Source organism: Haliotis rufescens, unplaced genomic scaffold (assembly GCF_023055435.1).
Source record: "Haliotis rufescens isolate VD_foot unplaced genomic scaffold, xgHalRufe1.0.p SCAF_2, whole genome shotgun sequence".
NCBI classification, from domain to species: Eukaryota; Metazoa; Mollusca; class Gastropoda; order Lepetellida; family Haliotidae; genus Haliotis; species Haliotis rufescens.
Window position 1 is genome coordinate 65724523 of NW_025963890.1, and position 21660 is coordinate 65746182.

General features: G+C 41.5%; 1 protein-coding gene across 1 annotated transcript in view; it reads left to right on the top strand.

The window, feature by feature from the left end:
* LOC124134532 overlaps nt 1-21660 on the top strand; it is a 41865-nt gene that overhangs the window by 10935 nt on the left and 9270 nt on the right. The window contains exons 2-4 of the mRNA XM_048400399.1: nt 5732-5882; nt 8739-9073; nt 9375-9550. Of these exons, the coding sequence (XP_048256356.1) occupies nt 5732-5882; nt 8739-9073; nt 9375-9550 (662 nt within the window). The remainder of the gene's footprint in view (nt 1-5731; nt 5883-8738; nt 9074-9374; nt 9551-21660) is intronic.

Below are 21660 nucleotides of genomic sequence, written 5' to 3' on the forward strand. Positions count from 1 at the left end.
ATGACGTCATAGCTCAAATAAGTTAGAGCAATAGTTGAAAAAGGATCTTGAATGATGTTGTACGAAACCAACAGTGGTGAAGGCCGAGAATACGGAAAGCCGTTTTCCCATTTATTACGGAATTACTGATATCTTCAATTGTTTTAAAAGTATCTTCAATTGAATTGAAGGTATCTTCAAATGAATTGAAGATATCTTGAATGGAATTGAAGACATCTTAAGATACAGATAATTGTAGATATCTGCAATAAAATTTAAGATATCACGAAATGAATTAAGGATATGGCGAAGCTTATGCCTGATATCTTGAAAAGAATTGCTCATATTTTAAATTCGATTAATGATATCAAAAAGTGATGTTTTGTTATGATATCAGTAATTCTATTCCTGATAACTTGAAGCAAAATACAGATATCAATAATTAATTATTGATATCTTCAATTTTTGCCATTATTAAAAACTTCCGCTAATTTATAGATATCTTAAAATACGTCCGTCTGTTAAGTTCTGTTGGTAATGTTTCTAACCATAGCGGACAATTTCTTCTCACTACGGAGACCATGTTTTCAAATTGATCACTGTTGTCATAGTCAGTTCTTTCAACTCCTCTGCGAATTGCTTGGCGTGCTGATGAGACGAGTTCCTGAACAGGTTGGGCATGGTTTGCCGCAATTTTGGAACCGGAAGAATTTATGGATATGTAGCCAGACCGGAAGTATTTGAAGATATCTGTAAATCATTTCCCGCACTTTTGGGACTGGAATAATTCTTTTTCCCGTCCTTCGTGTTTCTTAAATTATATAACCGGTATTAACAACTGATATAAAGATATCTTCAAAATTATTAATGATATCTTTAATTTGATTTTTGACATCAGAAACGGTCAGAAATAATGATATCTTGAATTGAATTAAGGATATCTCTAATTGAATTAAAGATATCTAAAACGATATTAATGATATCTGTAATGCATTTGTGGATATGTATAACATATTTCAAGATATCTTGAACTGAATTTAAGATATTTTGAATTGGTTTCTAAAATAATTATGTACAGTGGGGTGGTAATTGTTTAATGATATATTAAACACATTTAGATATATCATGAAATATTTTGTTGATATCACAGTAACATTTTCAGATCATTTTAAACATCAGTAATTGTATTATGGATATCAGAAATGAATTCAAGATATCTTTAATTATTTTTTGATATCTTAAAAACATTATTGATATCTTTGAATAGAAAAGAGATATCTTCAATTCAAGATATCTTTAAAACAATTGAAGATATCAGTAATTCCGTAATAAATGTGAAAACGGCTTGCCATACGAGAGGCCGAAAGCTTGACTGTGTTTATCTAAACGTTAAGGCTTTCCGTTTGTGTTTTAGGTTTTAGAGGTTGACACATGATTCAAGCTGATTTTTCTAAGAAATATATGTAAATATAGGATGTCAATACCAGAGAACAACACCAGTGTCGAGTATCTAATTAGGAGCAGAGCGTAAACAGCGGTGCAAATTGTGTGAATGGATAACTGAATATCAGTGATGACACCAGGTGTTCTCGAAATGGGTAAGGATGTCCTGTCCCAGCGGTAAATACAGGACAAATAAATGGTGAAAAACGGATATGGTGCAAATGAACCGGTCATGCTTAGATCTTATCCAAGATACAAGATTGTCAATTCGACACTTTCACTTAGTTTAGCCACAACGTGCTTGATCCCGCCCAAGTCCAACTGTGCAATCCATTGAAAGAGACAATCATGTCAGATAATGTATGTATTAACAATATACAAATATTTTACATAAGCTTAAAATATGACTTTTCCATTGGGCTTAAATGGCTTTATCACATCTAATTTTTCACAGTAAACAGTCACTGGGTTCTCGACTCAAATATAATGCTGTTTAATGGCAATCGCACCAAAGACTGAAATTCAACATTTCAAAGCTATCCGGAAGCCAACTCACTCACTCATGTCATTTCAGAAGACACCATGTTGGCGTATAGCCCAGTGGGTAAAGCGTTTGCTCCGTCCCCCGCCGTGAAATTGCTGGAACATTGCAAAAAGCGCGTAAAACCATACTCAGTCATTCACTTTTGGGGGTGATCGTTCGGCCATCGCGTTCATCTGCTTTGCCCAGGCATACATTTATGGGGAACAACTCACTAGACACTCCCCTCTAAAAAAATAACGTCCAATATACGACGTCAGCAAGTTGCGAGCGCATGTTCAAATTTCCAGAAATGACGTTATGATAGGACAATGTTTTGTCGTGAAATAAACCATGCTTTGATCTTCATTGTTCTTCATTTATCGCTTAGCTATCTTATAATAATAAATAGGTCCTTTATTAATTTAGACCGAAGCAATCGATAAAGATAGATGATAGATAGATGATATTAAAAGAACATATTCCATGACGAATTCAACTTTGTTTCTCATTGAAAGTACAAATTGTCCCCTTCATTTCAAAACATGATAGCAAGTATGCACAACCAGCGTTGTAGCACACAGATATGCCAGATTCGTGTTAGAGTGTTGTAACGTATTGTCCACGCGTGTAACTCAACAGATTCTACAAACACTCAATGATGGAGTACGCTTAATGTAGCTGCAGTACTGTTGAGACACCGTGTTACTCCATTAAAACTGCTATTTACCAAGCCCAAACTCCTTTCATTCTTGTTGTCTTGGAAACATATAAACACTAAACTTAACAAGTAGCTTGGTATCATTGTTGCGATCGATTGGAATATTTGCGTGAGTTTTCTTGTGTGATTGGGGCGGCTGGAGCAGTAAGGCGAGAGGACAGAACGACACTGAAGATTGCAGTGTTTGTATTGAGTTGTACAATTGTAAGATACAGCCGAACATAAACTAAAGCCTTCTCTCTGTACAATGGACAATCCATTCATAGCCGACGGACATCAAAGGCTATTCGGTCTGTTATACGTGGAGACAATATATATGAAAATGTAAAGAGTGTTAGATTGTTGATAAAGTTCATGAATAACCGATAAACATTATCTGTGCCAGAAAACATGAATTATATCTTGATTGAGAACATGGATCGACTTCACCATTACAATACAGACGTGTAGTTAACTCGAAGTCATGGATCCATTGTCGTAAAATGGTATATCGAGTGAATAAAAGTCGACATAACGAAGTTTCATTGTAGTCAAAAAGGTGAGGTAAAATGGGATATGACTTCTCGTTCAAGATTATCGTACTCATACAGTGACGTGAATGCAGGTGTTGTGCGCGCGTGTGTGTGGCTGGTTATGTCGTTTTATAGTGCCGCAGTTTAACATGCATACGAACTCCGAGTCGACCGGTCCTTGTTTCATCTCCTTAATGTCAAGCGCCAAGCAGGGGAAAACGCCTTTGTGTGTCACAGGCAAGGGGGATCTTCCCGACATTCTACTCTCCGGGAAGACGTTCTATCCACTACACCATGGAAGCATATTCCCAATGCAAGGCAGTTAACTGACTATAAAAGTCCAGTTTCCACCCTTGCCGAATTAGGCTGGTATAATGGAGTTATATTTTGGCTGGACTAACGAGTCTATGCATGTGATCAAAATCGCGTAACAAAATCAACATCCGATTGCCGTTCAGATTTCAGTCGATTGCAGGATATGCAATGCATGGGTACCGTTAACTTAGTGTCAAGAGATAAAAAAATTCAAAACCTTTCATGTTTAATTCAAGGTGATCACGTGTGATTTCATGCACTTCGTGAAGTAAGACCCGTTTTATTACAATACAGATCTTGATTAGAGATCAGATCGTCTTCACTTGGTGCCACCATTTTGTTTGAGGCATATGGGAAGTGATATCAGAGGTGGAATCTGGTTGGTCAATAGGAGGAACATAGAAGGGACAAAACTCGTAATAGCCAGTGGTGGCGCTACGATCGAGCCCATGAAACTAGGCTTTTGAAGTCAGTTATCTCCCTTGCCTCGGGAAGATGCCATTTAAGTAGTCCATTGTGAAAGGAAATAGTCCCCCAGTGGTAAATCAATCATTCACGACTTACACGAGGACAATGAATCAAGCACTTCTGGTCGTCCTAAAGATGCCACGTCCGAACTGTTACATCGACCGACTGACAGAATGTTGTATTAGCCCTGTAAAATCAACAATTATCGGGCAAATACTCGATCTAGCTCTAAGTGTAAACAGTGAATGAAATTATGAGGGAAGTAATTGATCTAGTTGTATGACCGATACCGATAAGCTTTACATTCGACCGGAATCCAAATACATCGATAATGCATACGAAATACATTTTTGCTCAGAATGAATAATCTGTATCAGAGGAGAATTATAATTTACGTCCAATGCACATTATTAAACTTCTAAATAACAATTACATTCTCTGGAAACGAACGTTGATTAAAACACTTCCCCGTCTCTCTTCTCCGCTCCCGTCAGCCATGTTTTGCGCGCTGTGGCGACAGGAAGTAAATATTTATCGGATATGACCGAATGTGTTCGGTCGCCGATGCTGTCGACACTTGGTAGCTATACACACGATATTGCTTACATTAAGGCCTGGTGTTACAATTCAGCGTATCGCTGACACTGTTAGGATCACGCTTGGGTCAGTACAGTCTGCCATAACTGACATTCTCCAAATGACCAATCACGATTAGTACCCAGACTATTGACACACAGGTCAGAAACTGACCTGACAGAACACATCAAGGTCCATTTTGTCCATGGGTCCATCCCTTTGATTCAGAACCAAACTTTCAGAGGGGACAGTGGAAACAGTTGGCCTCACCCGCGAAGCTGGGGGCGCCAGTCGGCAACGACATGGCTTCTTGGACAGTAAGGACTGCCTGCCTGCAGTCAGTGAGTATGGTTGTACGTCGCTTTTAGCAATATTCCAGCAATATCACGGCGTGGAACACCAGAAATGGGCTTCATACATTAGGTACTCTAACCGGTAATCGAACGCTTTAACCATTAGGCCACCCCACGGCTCTGTCTGTCTGCCTGGAACCAGGTGATACTATCAATGGGCAATACTTGCTACAGACTTACGTTAGTCCAGGGAAGCTTCGTTCGGGTGTGACGGGCGGTGGGGTAGCCTACTGATTAAAGCGTTCGCTCGTCCCGGGTTCGATTCACTACATGGGTACAGTGTGTGCAGCCTATTTCTGGTGTTCCCCGTTGAGATATTGCAGGAATACTGCTAAAAGCGGCGTAACTCACTCACTCACTCGTTCAGGTGTGCCACTGCTTCAAGGACCATGCGCCCGTGCAAAGGTCATGAATGGCAGTTGCTGCAGCTGCTGACTGTGGCTTTGAATTACTAACCCCCACCGATGTTTAAACGTAAAACCGGTATCCACACTTCGCGTAAACCCGCGTTAACGTGAAAAAAACAATAGAGTATATTTAGGTAAAGTTTTATACCAAATAAATAAGTCAACAATAATAAATAAAAACGCTGCTTAGTTATCATAAACTCTCAAAAATGTAGAAAACAATAAGATATCAGTGCAATTATGCAACTTAAGTCCCGCCCACCGTATTATCAGCCAATCAGGAAGCAAAAAGTAAACCCCCTAGTGGGCCTGGCCTAATTTAATTTCGGTTCAAGGGAACACGCCAAACATCACTTGGTTAGCCAATCAAATACCAGGGAATCACTTGTAACTTATCTTTTGTGACACTCATTGATGATGTTTACTCTTCATTCCAGGGCATCTTCCTGGAGAAGATGATAGAGGAGTCCCTCCAGAGTTCCAGGGAGATGGCCTCCCAGCTGTCAGAGTGCCGGGCAGATATCAATGATGAGTTTGAACAGTTCAAGATGGACATTGCAGCACTCAGGGCAGAATCAAGAGCACATGGTGAATATAGAATATCGTTATAAAACATAAAAATAAAACAATAACAATAATCAGGTCTTTGAAAGGCATTTAGAAGTGATACACACAAGGAAGAGAATATATGGATGTCAAGTTCTATATTATGAGAAACACAGCGGAACACAACGTGTATGTATATACGAGAGCATATATATGTACATGTAAGCACAACACAAGTAATAAGGTAACAAAAGGTAGAAACTAACAAGTGAAGCCAACAGATGATTGGCGCTGATAGGTGATTAACAATAGACAATAGACCCCTCAACACCAGACTCAAAGATACGCTATTTCCGAACACATCCTGAAGAACCAAAAACATAACATCATGTGGGAAGCCACCAAAGTCCTGTCTACCAACAACTGTTGACAAGAAGCCATTGACATCAGGAGACACCAGCCATGCATGAACAGTGACCAGGGAACCTATCTGCCTAGTGCTTGGGACTTATTGCTTTGATCTTTGTCGGTGCTAATCACCTAGCTGGCTTCAATTTGCCCTTTGCTATGTCCATTCGTTCATCCATCAGTGCTAATTACGCCCGGCCTCCCGTTTTCCCTATGTCCATTACCTATTACTTATCTATGATTCTTAAGTACTGGCTTCCATACCATCAGCGCTAATTACTGTAAAGTTTTCTCTGCCATTATCTATTGTTAATCACCACCCGCGCCAATCATCTGTTGGCTTCCCTTGTTAGTTTCCTACCTTTGTTATTTTCCAACTTTTGTTATTTTTATGAATTTTGTTGTCCTTACATTTACATATATATGCTCTCTGCCTCATAGCATTCATTTACCTAATGAAGCATATACTCCGAAACGTTGTGTTCCTCATAATAAAGAAGTTGACATCCGTATATTCTCTTCCTTAACAACAACAACAACAACAACAACAACAATATTAATACCAGATTGAGGTACCTAATTGCCTGTTATATTTGGAATAACATTTTCTTAGTGGGTTAGATTGCTGAGATTACAAACGTTATTAAACCTTTACTACTAGTAGGCTTCAAACAGCCCCAGAAACACTGCCATCACATGGCCTAAAACACAGCTATGATACCCGAATCAAATACATCACCATCGGATAACCATTTCTTTTCTTTTCTCATCTTAAGCCATCATCAAACATGGTTGTATACGTACGTTTGGCATTTTATATTATTTGACTGTTCATACGGCGCCTTTCAGGTCGTGAAGCATCGTCTCAATGTATGTCATACGTGAGCTACAGCACATGTCAAGATTTGTTTGTTTGTTGTTGAATGCCGCACTCAGCAATTTTCCAATTCATTCCATTTATGACGGCGGTCTGTAAATAATCGAGTCTGGACCAGACAACCCAGTGATTAACATTATGAGCATCGATCCACGCAAGTTGGATACGATGACATGCATCAACCTTGTCAGCGAGCCCTACGATCCGATCCCGTTAGTCGCCTTTCATGGCAAGCATGAGTTGCTGAAAATCTATTTTTAATGCCCCCCTATCACTACCACCACGAAAATCCCAAATCACCCCGAATCGGAAACTTTAGAAATTCGTGACGATTCGGCCAATAATGCAAACTTTCGAGGAGAATCGGTAGAAGGTACGAAGCAGTTACGACAAACCTACGACGGAGTTACGAAAACACGGCTAATGGGGTTGAAAAATATGAAGAATGCCATGAATGGGTTAAGAAACATGTACGAATTACAAGATTCATGTACGGATCATGCACGAATTGTAAGAATCACCTACGACAAAGTTACGAATATGCCGAATGCAGGACGATCGTAACGAATAAAATACGACTAATACGACATATATACGAGTAGTTTGTGAAAATCGGTACTTTTCCTGACACTTGGGCATGTTCTTGGGTCCCGGAAGGCTGGCCAACCCATCATTTCCTCCATGGAGGTTCAACGGGGAGCATGTGTTACTCTGGTCCTGGTCCTTGGGGAATCGTGTTGTTCTTACTTAATTCTTACACGATTCGTAGTTGACTCAGGACATTTGTGGCTGTTTCGGGATGTTTTCGGGTTGAGGACAAGAAGTTTGGGAGCCAAGAATGCTAAAGAACCGATTACGAAGCTGTTACGTAACATAAGAATTAATTACGAATGGATTACGATACAGCCACGAAATTGCAATTCGGGGACCCTTCCGATTCGACGAACTCCCGCGAACTGTACGAATGTTTCGGAATCAAATAAGATTCATTTAAGAATTTTAAGAAATGATTGAGAGTTATTTACGAACATGAAAAAAATCCTATTCGGGGTGATTTGGGATATTCCTGGTCGTAGTGAAATGGGGGCATAATCCGGATCTTCACGGATCGCTTCTGTCAAGAAGAAAGGTTGCAATTTAAGGATATTTACTGAATTACACAAAACACACAAAACGGCCGCGTGAGGGTTCCAGGTTAGCATTGGTCCGGGTTTGGATTGATCTTCAGCAACCGATGTTTGTCGTAAGAGGCGGTCTATGAGGTGGTTGATGCCTGTCATCGTAACCCAATCACGTAGATCTCAAAGCCCGGTGTTGAAGTCGGGGTAGAAAGGTCCCCATTAACCAATAAGAGGCGACTAAATGGATGACTCGGTTACTGGGTTGATGCATGCCATTGTACCTATACCTCGTGGGACGCCAGTCATACAGCCAGTCATTGGTTTGTCTGGTCGAGACTCGAACAAAACATGTAATTGTATTGTAAAGAGATTTAACAAAATCAGAACATGAACTGGGCCAGTGAGTGTTATTATATTGCTGGGTGCGGCGTTAACAAAAAAAAATAAAAAAATAATAAAAAAAATGAACATACAAAACGTGATCATTTTCAGCTGAAAGCCGTAATGGAAGCAGGAACCGCCGCAGCAGGATGAGCCGAGCATCGCGAGCCAGCCGAGCTCCGTCGGAGATGATGATTGTGGACGAGGAGCAGCATGACGAGGAACGCAGGAGGAGGATGGAGAGAAGGAGACAGATCGAGTCGGGGGATGTGTCCCCCAGCTCCATGGACTCGCTGTCACCCCACTCCGGGGGCATGGGCGGCATGGGGGGTATGGGGGCGATGCGGGGCATGGGCGGAATGGGCGGGATGGGGAGGAGAGCTGCGTCACCAAATGGAATCAGATCAGTATCTCCGGCCAGACCGGTGACGGACGAGGAGCAACAGGTAGGCAACGCCTTGACTCTTTACAGCGAAACCTTGCAAACTCGAACTCCTTTCACTCGATACAGGCACAACCCTTTAATACAGACACGTTACCAGTATTATGTTCAGATTATCCTGTTTCCGATATTTCATTTTTCGAGTTAGGGATGTTTCATTGTACGCGTTTCAGTTGACGATGAATAGCCAGTTATGGCGTGAAATGTACGTATTCAATCAGTAAATTATGAATAGAGGGACGGCTCGCCGACTCCATATTTGTGTGTATAGGGCAGTGTATGTACGAGGTGTTTTGTGCCTGCAGAAACACATGCACGAGGCCCGCGCCATGCTGACCGACCTGGAGCAGACGGAGACCCACATGGAGAACGAGCGGGAGAGGCAGAAGGAGAACCTGGAGAACAAGAGGAGGCGGTTGCAGGATGACAGGATGATGAGAGCCATGCAGCTGCTGGACGACTGCCTCGCCATGGACGGCATGTAAGTAGCGCAACGTTACCACCACCGACACCACTACCATCGGTGTCATCATTATAACTACTACCACTACTACTACTACTACTACTACTACTACTACTACTACTACTACTACTACCACGACCGCTACTACTACTACTGATACTGATACTAATACCACAACCACCACCACTACTACTACTGATGTCAATCACTGTTTTGTCTGGTCCAGACTCGATTTTTTACAGACCGCCGTTATAAAGCTGGAATATTGCTGAGTGCGGCGTTAAAAACAAACAAACAAACACTACTAATACGATTGCGACTACCACCACTACTGCGACTACTACTACTACTACTACTACTACTACTAATACTACTACCACTGCGACTACTACTACTACTACTACTACCACAACCACCACAACTACTAATACGATTACGATTACCACCACTTCTACTACTACTACTACTACTACGACTAACACTACTACTACCATCTATTTCTTTGACAGCATTGTCCATTGTGGTGTATTTCAGTACAGAGTTGCCTCCCCAAGCTGTGCGAGGACCACGTTTCATGAGTTATCATTACTAAATAAATCATTGAGCTAATATCGATTTGTTGAACCAGGGCCTCGCTAATCATTGTCCGAACTCAAATACTTTAACATGGAGTTTGCGATAACCGAAGGAATAAGACCGCTTTGTGAAACCGAACCCAGACCCGGGTTCCACGAGTAGCCACGAGTAGCCACGAGTAGCCACGAGCAGCCCTGGGTCCGTTGCACAAAGCGATCTGTGCGCTTCCTGTTAAAGTATGGGAGTTACGATCACCCTAGTGCTAAGATAGCTTTGTGCAGCGGGGCCCAGGTCAAATCAGGTGAATCTATGGTGTGCAGGGTGTATGATAAGTGGTGCTAAGATGTCGACGTTTAGAGAGTGAAGACACAAAAGAGTGATACTTGATGGTAGAATTACCGTTTGATGGGATGCCAACGGACGTTGTGTAATGGTGGGAAAATGTCGCAGAATTACTAGATGACTGGGTGTCTTATTAGGTAAGAAATCTTGCCAGGTGTTGCTACATCGCGATATTACTTGGGATGTGCATTTTCAGAAACGGTTACATCGAAGACCTGCATCACTTCGGGCTTTCCTCACAAAGCTACCCATTCTTGCCGTAAAAGGCAATTATGCTTGTCATAGAAGGCGACTAACGGAATCGGGTTGTCAGGCTCGCTGACATGGTTGATGCATGTCATTGTGTCCCAATTGCGTGGATCGATGCTCGTGATGTCAATCACTGGATTGTCTGGTCCAGACTCGATTATTTACAGACCGCCGTCATATTGCTGAGTGCGACGTTAAACAAACAAACAAACAAACAAACAAACAAACAAACCACCAAGCTGACCAGCTGTGACATTTCAAAGAGTTGTTAAACTGACTCATTCACTAAAAAAAACAGGGTTATTACTCGAAATAAAATTAAAATTAGAAAACATCTGTCTACTTAAAATATGCCTTAAAAATATGTCAGTCGCGGAAATTAAGAAAACAGGGGCCGGTCCATAAAGTGATCGTAGCGCTACGTCAGTCGTAAGTCTATGTGTAAGTGCGATCGTCTTAGTGCTACGACCGCTTTGTGGAACGGGGCCCTGGAACACATATTTTTTAATTGCAACTTATTTTTGAAATGGATATGAAAAAAAGATTCCGCACAAATGAAATTTAGTGTCGGCGGATCCTAAATGAATCAATAAGAAACAAATGCTGGGGAATAGTCGTTACTGACGGGAAGACCCGGGCGAGGTGAAGTGTCTGTGTGCAGGTACCTGTCGCATTACAGTCTCAGCAGACATTATGTCATGTGGGAAATCCTCTGTTGATCTGTTCCGTGGCACTTGAGAACCAGGGTTGTTTATTGATTGTTACCCATGACAACCCATACATCTCCAGCGCGTCAACACATCCGCCCTTTGGGGATGTGTGCAAGCACGTCCAACTCGTGCTCGGATCTCTTTATTCCCTCTCTGTGTAGTACCCTACCCCCACCCCACCCCACCCCAACCCACGAGTAATCAATCCAGTGATTGATATCATGAGCATCGATCCACGCAATTATGATACGATGACACGTTTCATCCAAGTCAGCGAGCCTGACCACCCGATCCCGTTAGTCGCCTCTTACAACAAGCATAGTCGCCTTTTACGGCAAGCATGGGTTGCTGATGACCTATTCTACCTCGGAACTTCACGGGTGAAAATGGATCAGTTGGTCAGACTCAGTAACATGGTACCTGACGTTGTTTCTCCTGCTATAAATCACAGGTTGTATAGGCGCCGTGATACAGCGGGAGTATTGATGGCCGCAGAGTAATAACATAAACAAACAAACTAAAAAACAACCATACCCCCACCCCAAAAGTAAAAAGAAAGAAAGAAAAGGATGGTGAGGAATTCAATAGGGTGAGGTCAATAAGGTTGTCATCGAGTGGTAATCCCAAGCGCAGCTTAATTACAAACCGAGGCTTACATTTTCGCGCTATTTCTGGCGCACGTGGGGCGGTCGGGTAGCCTAGTGGTTAAAGCGTTCGCTCGTCACGCCGAAGACCCGGGTTCGATTCCCGACATGGGTAAAATATGTGAAGCCCGTTTCTGGTGTCCCCCGCCGTGATATTGCTGGAATATTGCTAAAAGCAGCGTAAAACCATACTCACTCTGGCGCACGTTTTTGTCTACACATATGTATTAACGAGTGGTTGTAACACTGGTGTCGTGTGCAGAACGGAAATTCCATTGTTACCACGTGTCACTTTGAGTCTACAGCCTTTGGGCATCGCTCGATGGCGTCCTCTCTTCCTGTGTAGCGGTTGCAGGACAAACGTAGCGTCTCTAATTCAAAGGAGAATCTAAAAATACCAACATCGGTCCGTTTCTTAAACGATTTAGAATAACACATCAAGAAAACATTAAATATTCACGTTATACAAATGAAAGTACCACACCACAATGGCCATTAACGTGTTATGAATGACTAGGTTCTCATAGGTTATCTTTCAAGTTTCTACCACAGAAAAATGTCTTTGATCTGACAGGTCAAATTGATTTTTGAACATAAAATATGTAGTGAATTTGGATTGAATATTATGGGCTTTTTGTTCCTTTTTATTGTATTACGTTTAGTCATTAGTTAAATACATCGTTACTCTGAAAAAAAAGCAAGTGCAGTGTTTTGGAATCATTAAAATGTTACGGTGTGTTGTTCTTGATGTGCTTCTCTGCGAAATAGTTTGGTACAGTAATGAATTTGGATGTGTTTATTCGCGATTCATTGTCGTTTGAGGCTTGTGGGAGATGTATTGTTCAGTGAGTGAGTGGGTATGGTTTTACGCCGCTTTATGCAATACTCCAGCAATATCACGGCCGGGGACACCAGAAATGGGCTTCATACATTGTACCCATGTCGGGATGTCAATTTCTTTTATGCACTACCACCATTGTACATATCTCCACTCATCCTCATTCTTGTAACCTTGACAACGACAAATCGGGTAAGTCATGGTTGTTTATTGTAGGCTCTCATCCTTGACAGGTTGTCAGGTGTCTTGTCACACAAACAGCTGCACGGCATAATAGCTCTAAGTAATTGTCCGATGACGTCACGGCATCGATCAGGGGGGACCTAACCCTTGGAAACCTTTGTAAGAGGAGGATCGAATAGAACTATTTTTATTCTTCATTTAGATGAAACTTGATGTATTGTCGCTTCTTCGAATCACCTCCAAAATATGTCTGTAGATATATTCCATGTTGATATAGTGCCGTTGGTAAAGTAGATACAATACATTGGTCAATATTCCCTGCCACCAAATGTACTGATTGGCGTGTTGGATCGGGGACTTACACAGGCTGAGTTCGGGCATGGCTGCACTGCAGTTGATAATCAATACCTAGCTTTTATATCACATGCAATCCTGCTGATGCATGTATATCTTTACGCTATGTCTACTGGGCGTGAGACACGTCCAGCACGACAGTCGACCGACCCCAGGTGAACTAGGCATTAAGATAATCAATCCATTTTACCGATTCATAACGGTGATCCCCTATACAGTAAAACATGTTTACTTTACGCGGCAGTGTTCCCAATGATTTAGTCCAAATTAACAATATTCCGAATTAACAATATTCCGGATTAAAAGTATTTCGGATTAACAATATTCGAAATTAAAAATATTCCGGATTAACAATATTCCGTGTTAATAATATTCTAGATTAATAATATTCCCGGATTAACAATATTCCGGATAAACAATATTCCGGGTTATGAATATTCCGAATTAACCAAGCTAAGGTGTATAACAAGCAGCTGTAAGGCAAGATTTCTGGATTAACAGGGTTCCGCTAAATACTCTAACGGTATTATCATTTATGGTATCGTTAATACCATACTTGTTCTATTATCAGTGTATATTTTCTAATAACACGAATGACGTGATGGGCTAAACCTATGATTGTGGGTTCGAATCCCGGTTCGCCCCGATTATGTTTCTAGGTTTGTCAGCACCATACCCGTGCTCGTGGGTTTCATCGAAGTGGTAAATGTCTGAGACCTGCATTACTTGGGGCTTTCCTCCCACATTAAACTGACACGCCGTGATATAACTGGAATACTGTTAATAGCGCCGTTAAACCCAACGCACTCACTCACTGACTCTTAAGTTCGGGTGACCATACATCTGTCAATCAATCAGTCACGTTTACTCTCCAAACCACCAACGGTGGTACATGTGTATATTCATATACAATTTAGATAAAACTATAATAAGATGGCAGATATACGCAAAATGTTCTATTTGATTATTTTTTCAATTTTACTTTAATATAGTGATCTTAAATCCACAACGTTACATACATTGATATTTTACACATGTTAAACAGATATGGCCAGGTGATACATTTAGAAGTATATAAGACGATTCTTTGTTGGGGAAGAGCTTCTCATCTAAAGAGACAATGAAACTCGTCTTCAAAGGCAGTAGAATTACATAATTGGCAATGTCTGTCTTCTTCACATGACAGTCTACGTGGTCTTCACCACTGTTCACGTACGTGGAGTGAGTGAGTGAGAATGGTTTTACGCCGTTTTTAGCAATATTCCAACAATATCACGGCGGGGGACACTAGAAATGGGCTTCACATATTGTACCCATGTCGGGAATCGAACCCGGGTCTTCGGCGTGACGAGGGCACGCTTTAACCACTAGGCTACCCGACCGCCCCTCACGTACGTGGAAAGAAGTTGGCTCGTAACAAAAAAAGAAAAGAACCCCCCCCCACCCCCGGGTCATTTCAAACATATAATAATCAAAAACATCTAGATCTAATTATTTTTCAGGAGAAATCTTGGAAAACAGTTTCTAGCTGTTGAATGTGTTAACGTTTTTGAAAATGTTCGAGGCTAGATTTTCTTAGTCAAACGGCCTCTGAATGATTAAATATTCTCAAAATTCAGAAATATCTGACGATGTAACACTGGGCGACAGAAATACTTTAAACCATATCGTTCAGCTCTCCTTTATGTACACGGGCATATTTCCTTACAAACTGAGTGTTAGAAGATTGATTTGCCTCTCTCACGTGATCTCCCGAATCGTTTACATAATACTAAGTTCAGCGACTGGTTTAAATATTCATGGCTTTTTATGTAATCAGTGCTCGCGAGTTAAGCGCCTATAAATCCTACCAATGACAGAAACACACGGTCGAACATTCGTTCAGGGCGTTTTTAGCTTTGTAGAGATGTAGAACTGGGGAGATTAATACGTAAGCTTGCAAACCACTTCTCGGGCTCTGAGTAGATGAGTGGTGCTGTTTCTGGAACAACAACATCAACAATATAAATATGTACTTATAAAGTTCAGGCATTCCAACTGTTGTGTAAAGTGAAATGACTTTTTGAAGAGTATTTCGAACCCAGTATCAGCGGATCCTGGCACGACTAAGGGCGACAAATATGCCTACCGAACAAGGCGCAATAAGCCATATAACAACCTGTGCCCACTGGTATTCCTGTCTGTATAACACTTCTTACTCAGAAGTGGTATGATTACGTTCTCTTTCTTGTTGTGTTCTAGGATTTCGTGTAGTTGTTGTTGTTGTTGTTGTTGTTGGGTATCTGGTGTATATAAATCTTTCATCTGCTCAACTTTCAAAGACTACCCCCTATACCAAAGTTACCACAATGACCCAAATGCCCAAGGAACACGCTGGTGTTCAGCTTCGGTAAGCAAATGCGAAGCAGAACAATATATTCCACCAAACCTGGCAATAATGAAACCACGTCCAATGCCATAACGTGGTCATTTACATTATTATTTGATTGTAATGGTAATGTACAAATCCTTCTAACGCCTTACTAAGCAAATGCGAAGCAGAACACTATATACCACCAAACCTGGCAATAATGAAACCACGTCCAATGCCATAACGTGGTCATTTAAATTATTATTTGATTGTGATATCACTGTTAATGCCTATCCTTCTAACGCCTTACCTATAGGTGAGGCTATTAAACATTTGTTAGTGAGGCTAAGTACTTAAGATTACTCTTTGATTGTGATAGCACTGTTAATGCCTATCCTTCTAACGCCTTACCTATAGGTGAGGCTATTAAACATTTGTTAGTGAGGCTAAATACCTTACATTATTATTTGATTGTGATAGCACTGTTAATGCCTATCCTTCTAACGCCTTACCTATAGGTGAGGCTATTTAACATTTGTTAGTGAGGCTAAATACCTTACATTATTATTTGATTGTGATAGCACTGTTAATGCCTATCCTTCTAACGCCTTATCTATAGGTGAGGCTATTAAACATTTGTTAGTGAGGCTAAATACCTTACATTATTATTTGATTGTGATAGCACTGTTAATGACAATCCTTCTAACGCCTTACCTATAGGTGAGGCTATTAAACATTTGTAAGTGAGGCTAAGTACTTTACATTACTATTTGATTGTGATATCACTGTTTTAATGCCTATCCTTCTAACGCCTTATCTTTAGGTGGCGCTAATTGACTCCAGTTTTTGTGGATAAACCTCTATGGCATATTGTAATGTCCACTATAGAGATTTCACTATGACGCAATCCCTTCTATGACGTATCAATCAGCCCCCGTAAGTCTCTTATCGTTGTTATTATTGTTATGCGTGACCATAGGATAACGTATTTTAGATCGAACGAAATGATTCAGTTCTTCATGCCTAAAATGTTGAACTTTGAAACAAAAAGAACTTGTGGAAATTTGAACAAAAACGAATCCTGCTAGTGCTTACCCTTTCAATAACTTCCACACACTCATTCACTCACACCTATTGACCTATTGGTAGCGGTTTATATGTCTTTAAAGTCCTATACATTCGACTGAAACAATATACATTGTAGTTCAGATAACAGCATACACCGTTTTGAAGTGGAAGGAACAATACCTTCACTGTTGAATTATTTATACGGCACGAAAAACGAGCCTGTAATCAATAATTTGGAGAGATCTAGGCAATACTCATAATCGGTTGCAGGATGGATGTTAGACTTTAAGATGGGAAAGCTGAACCATGAACCTTGAACGCTGAATACTGGCGATGTAAAATTGAATGCTAAATCCTGTATCCTCAATACTGAATACAAAATAAAGCCTCAATTTGTTCACAGGCTTTAGTTTGATTCGATATAGGACATTTCAGTCTAATAGAAGTATTAATATTATACACATGTTACTCTAAGCAAGCATTATGCTTGGATGCTTGTAAAAGGCGACTAACGGAATCGGGTGGTCAGGCTCACTGACTTGGTTGATGCATGTCATCGATTCCAATTGCGTGGATCGATGCTCATGATGTCAATCACTGGATTGTCTGGTCCAGACTCGATTATTTTACAGATCGCCGTCATATAGCTGGAATATTGCTGAGTGCGGCGTTAAACTAAAAAAACAAACAAAACCAAAAAAATCAATGTTTACGGTACGGAATAGTGTTTACGGTACAGAGGATACCAGTCACAGCTACTGAAAAAACATATCCTGTTTTGGGGAGCACATCGAAAAAAAAGGGTAAATGGCCCATTGGCGCCACAACAATACGCTGTGAGGAGTTTCTTAGATGTCCGGATCTGATAGACGTAGGTTCGAATCCCACATTCGCACTGATAATGATGCCTGGCTGGTGCTAGTGCTGACCCATGTTTCTCGTGGGTTTCACCAATAATATTACATGTCTGAGGACTTTGTACATACACCTTGATATCACTCAAGTCTGAATCCCATATTCGCACTGATAATGATGCCTGGCTGGTGCTAGTGCTGACCCATGTTTCTCGTGGGTTTCACCAATAATATTACATGTCTGAGGACTTTGTACATACACCTTGATATCACTCAAGTCTGAATCCCATATTCGCACTGATAATGATGCCTGGCTGGTGCTAGTGCTGACCCATGTTTCTCGTGGGTTTCACCAATAATATTACATGTCTGAGGACTTTGTACATACACCTTGATATCACTCAAGTCTGAATCCCATATTCGCACTGATAATGATGCCTGGCTGGTGCTAGTGCTGACCCATGTTTCTCGTGGGTTTCACCAATAATATTACATGTCTGAGGACTTTGTACATACACCTTGATATCACTCAAGTCTGAATCCCACATTCGCACTGATAATGATGCTGGCTAGTGCTAGTGCTGACCCATGTGTCTCGTGGGTTTCACCAATAATATTACATGTCTGAGGACTTTGTACAAACACCTTGATATCACTCAAGTCTGAATCCCACATTCGCACTGATAATGATGCCTGGCTGGTGCTAGTGCTGACCCATGTGTCTCGTGGGTTTCACCAATAATAGTACATGTCTGAGGACTTTGTACATACATCTTGATATCACTCAAGTCTGAATCCCATATTCGCACTGATAATGATGCTGGCTGGTGCTAGTGCTGACCAATGTTTCTCGTGGGTTTCACCAATAATATTACATGTCTGAGGACTTTGTACATACACCTTGATATCACTCAAGTCTGAATCCCACATTCGCACTGATAATGATGCTGGCTAGTGCTAGTGCTGACCCATGTGTCTCGTGGGTTTCACCAATAATAGTACATGTCTGAGGACTTTGTACATACACCTTGATATCACTCAAGTCTGAATCCCATATTCGCACTGATAATGATGCCTGGCTGGTGCTAGTGCTGACCCATGTTTCTCGTGGGTTTCACCAATAATATTACATGTCTGAGGACTTTGTACATACACCTTGATATCACTCACGTCTGAAATATAGGCCAAGCAGCTTATGGGAATCGCCATGTACGCGGTATCTATTTTAATGGTGCATTATCCCTGTAAGCAAGCACCACCAAACAAGGGACAACGCGACAATGTGCCTTCTAAGATTCCCAAGCCTTAAGTATGCAAGACAACCGAATTATCGACTGTTCTGTTTCTCATGGCGGTGTTTATGCAAACCTGTTAAGAAAGTTATCGACCTGTGTTGTGTGCATACCCCGAATGGTACGGTGTTTCAGGTAGAGAATGTATTTACAATCGTAAGTGATGGATAAGTCTTTTGTATCTAGGATGAATATAGATTTCATCCCCTGTCATTCGAAAGGTGGAAATGTTGACATAGGATCCACAAACGTCATTATGCTACACTCCAACGCCTAGAAACGCGACACTTGTATTTCTCTGTGTGTTTGTAGACTCAAGTAGGTTGTCAGTTCGAGAAGCTTGGGACGGAAGGAGAATGTACGAAAATTCGATTGACAATTTTGACAAATTGCTACATGTCTCAAATACCAGACAGGAATTGTCATAGAAAAACACTGCAGAATGAATAAGGTTCAACCACATATGGGGTAACCTATAGAAAAGGGAAGAATGAAGCACCCGAGGGCCAATACGGGATGTGAGCTGGCCAATACGGGATTTTAGCGGGCCTATACATGTTAGGCGGGCCAATACGGGATTTCAGCGGGCCAATACATGTTAGGCGGGCCAATACTGGATTTCAGCGGGCCAATACATGTTAGGCGGGCCAATACGGGATTTCAGCGGGCCAATACATGTTAGGCGGGCCAATACGGGATTTCAGCGGGCCTATACATGTTAGGCGGGCCAATACGGGATTTCAGCGGGTCAATACGTGTTTAACGGGCCAATGCGGGTTTAGCGTGGCAATACGGGATTTGAGCGGGTCAATACGGGTTTAGCGGGCCAATACGGGATTTGAGCGGGTCAATACGTGTTTAACGGGCCAATACGGGTTTAGCGGGCCAATACAGGATTTGAGCGGGTCAATACGTGTTTAGCGGGCCAGTACGGGATTTTAACAAGAATACTCATATGATAACTTCATAATATTAAAATCAATATTGTATTGATTTGTTTATGTTAAAAAGCAAGTCTAAGCCGTGCGTCATATTATATTGAACCTTGATCGCTTCATATGTTTATTCTTAATAAACCTCACTGAAAGCATCAGGCAACATACTGCAATACAAATATGCCTACCACAGAACTCTGACATGGCATAATAAATGGTTCATGGCATTGCGGAATGCGATGGCAGTACGTGGGTCCACATGCGAATACAAAATGAACTTGATGTTTTACAATATTCCAACTCTTACTTACTTACATGTACTTACTTTGAAGATTTAACGTGCGCTTGATGCGTATTTCGCACACGGCTTTCCAGCTCTATTCCAGCTCTATGACGGCGGTCTGTAAATACTCCAGAACGACCTTTGAAGAACTTTGACCGACCAATGAAATGATTAACAAGAAATCTACATAAGCCAATCAGAAAGCAGCTTTGAAAGATAGTTCTGACATGACCGGTACTAGGATGTCCTCAGATCTTTGTTTAGCGGTAGTGAGAACTAAGATGTGATTTTAATGGTTTTTTGCTTGTTTGTTTAACGCCTCCCTCAGCAATATTCCAGCTATATGACGGCGGTCTGTAGATAATCGAGTCTGGACCAGACAATCCAGTGATTGACATCATGGGCTTTGATCCACGCTATTGGGATACGATGACATGCGTCAACCAAGTCAGCGAGCCTACCACCCGATCCCGTTAGTCGCCCCTTACGACGAGCATAGTCGCCTCTTACGGCAAGCATGGGATGCTGAAGACCTATTTTACCCTGGATCTCCCGGTGGATGTGCAGACATGAGGATACATGTACACTACCTTCGAGGATCCGCTTATCGTGGGTTCGAACCCCTGATTTCGCCCAATGGTGTCCCCTAGTCTGTCAGCACCATACCTGTGACTGTAGGCCCGAAGTGTGCGTCACTTTTGTTTTCCTTTCATACAAAGCTGATACAGCTGCAGTGTTGTTCAATGCGACGTTAGTCGACATCAAATGATATGTGGTAGGAATTAATTTAGAAAAAAAAGTTTAGTCCTAACGTTCGTTAATGTTTCAGAGTACCACTGTTGTTTCGAGTGATTAGATGCCTCGGTGGTCTAGTGGCAGAGCGTCTGTCCGGAGAGCGGAAGGTCCGGGGTTCGATCCTCGGCTGCGTCATAACAGAATACGTTAAAAGATGTTTTTTGTTGTTAGCTTCTCTGGCGCTCGGCATTAAGGGGCAAAAACAAGGACTGTTTGGCTCGGAGTCAGTATACTGTGTCTGAGTGGGGTATTCGTGTTAAACTGCGGCATGGTATCTCAATGGGCTTGCACTATAAAATTGGCATTAATCTGCTCACAGCACACGCGCACACGCATGTATGCACGCCGGCATGTAAGTGGAATAATCTTGAACGCGACGTTAAACCCCATTTCACCTCACCTCATCACAGAGTGATTCTGATGGCGAGCAGTGTTTCCTCTGACTTGAATCTGACACGCCATGATATAATATGCTCAAGCTTTCCTTATGTGAACCATTCTCTCACTGTGACGGACATGAATGGTAAACAGGCCTGTGTGTCGTTGCTTAGATATTTCTAGATCGATTAATACCCCAAGTGTCAGAAATACACCATCCTATATACCTTTACATAGACACTGACGCTCGTGTGATATTAATGGTGCAATGCAGTGG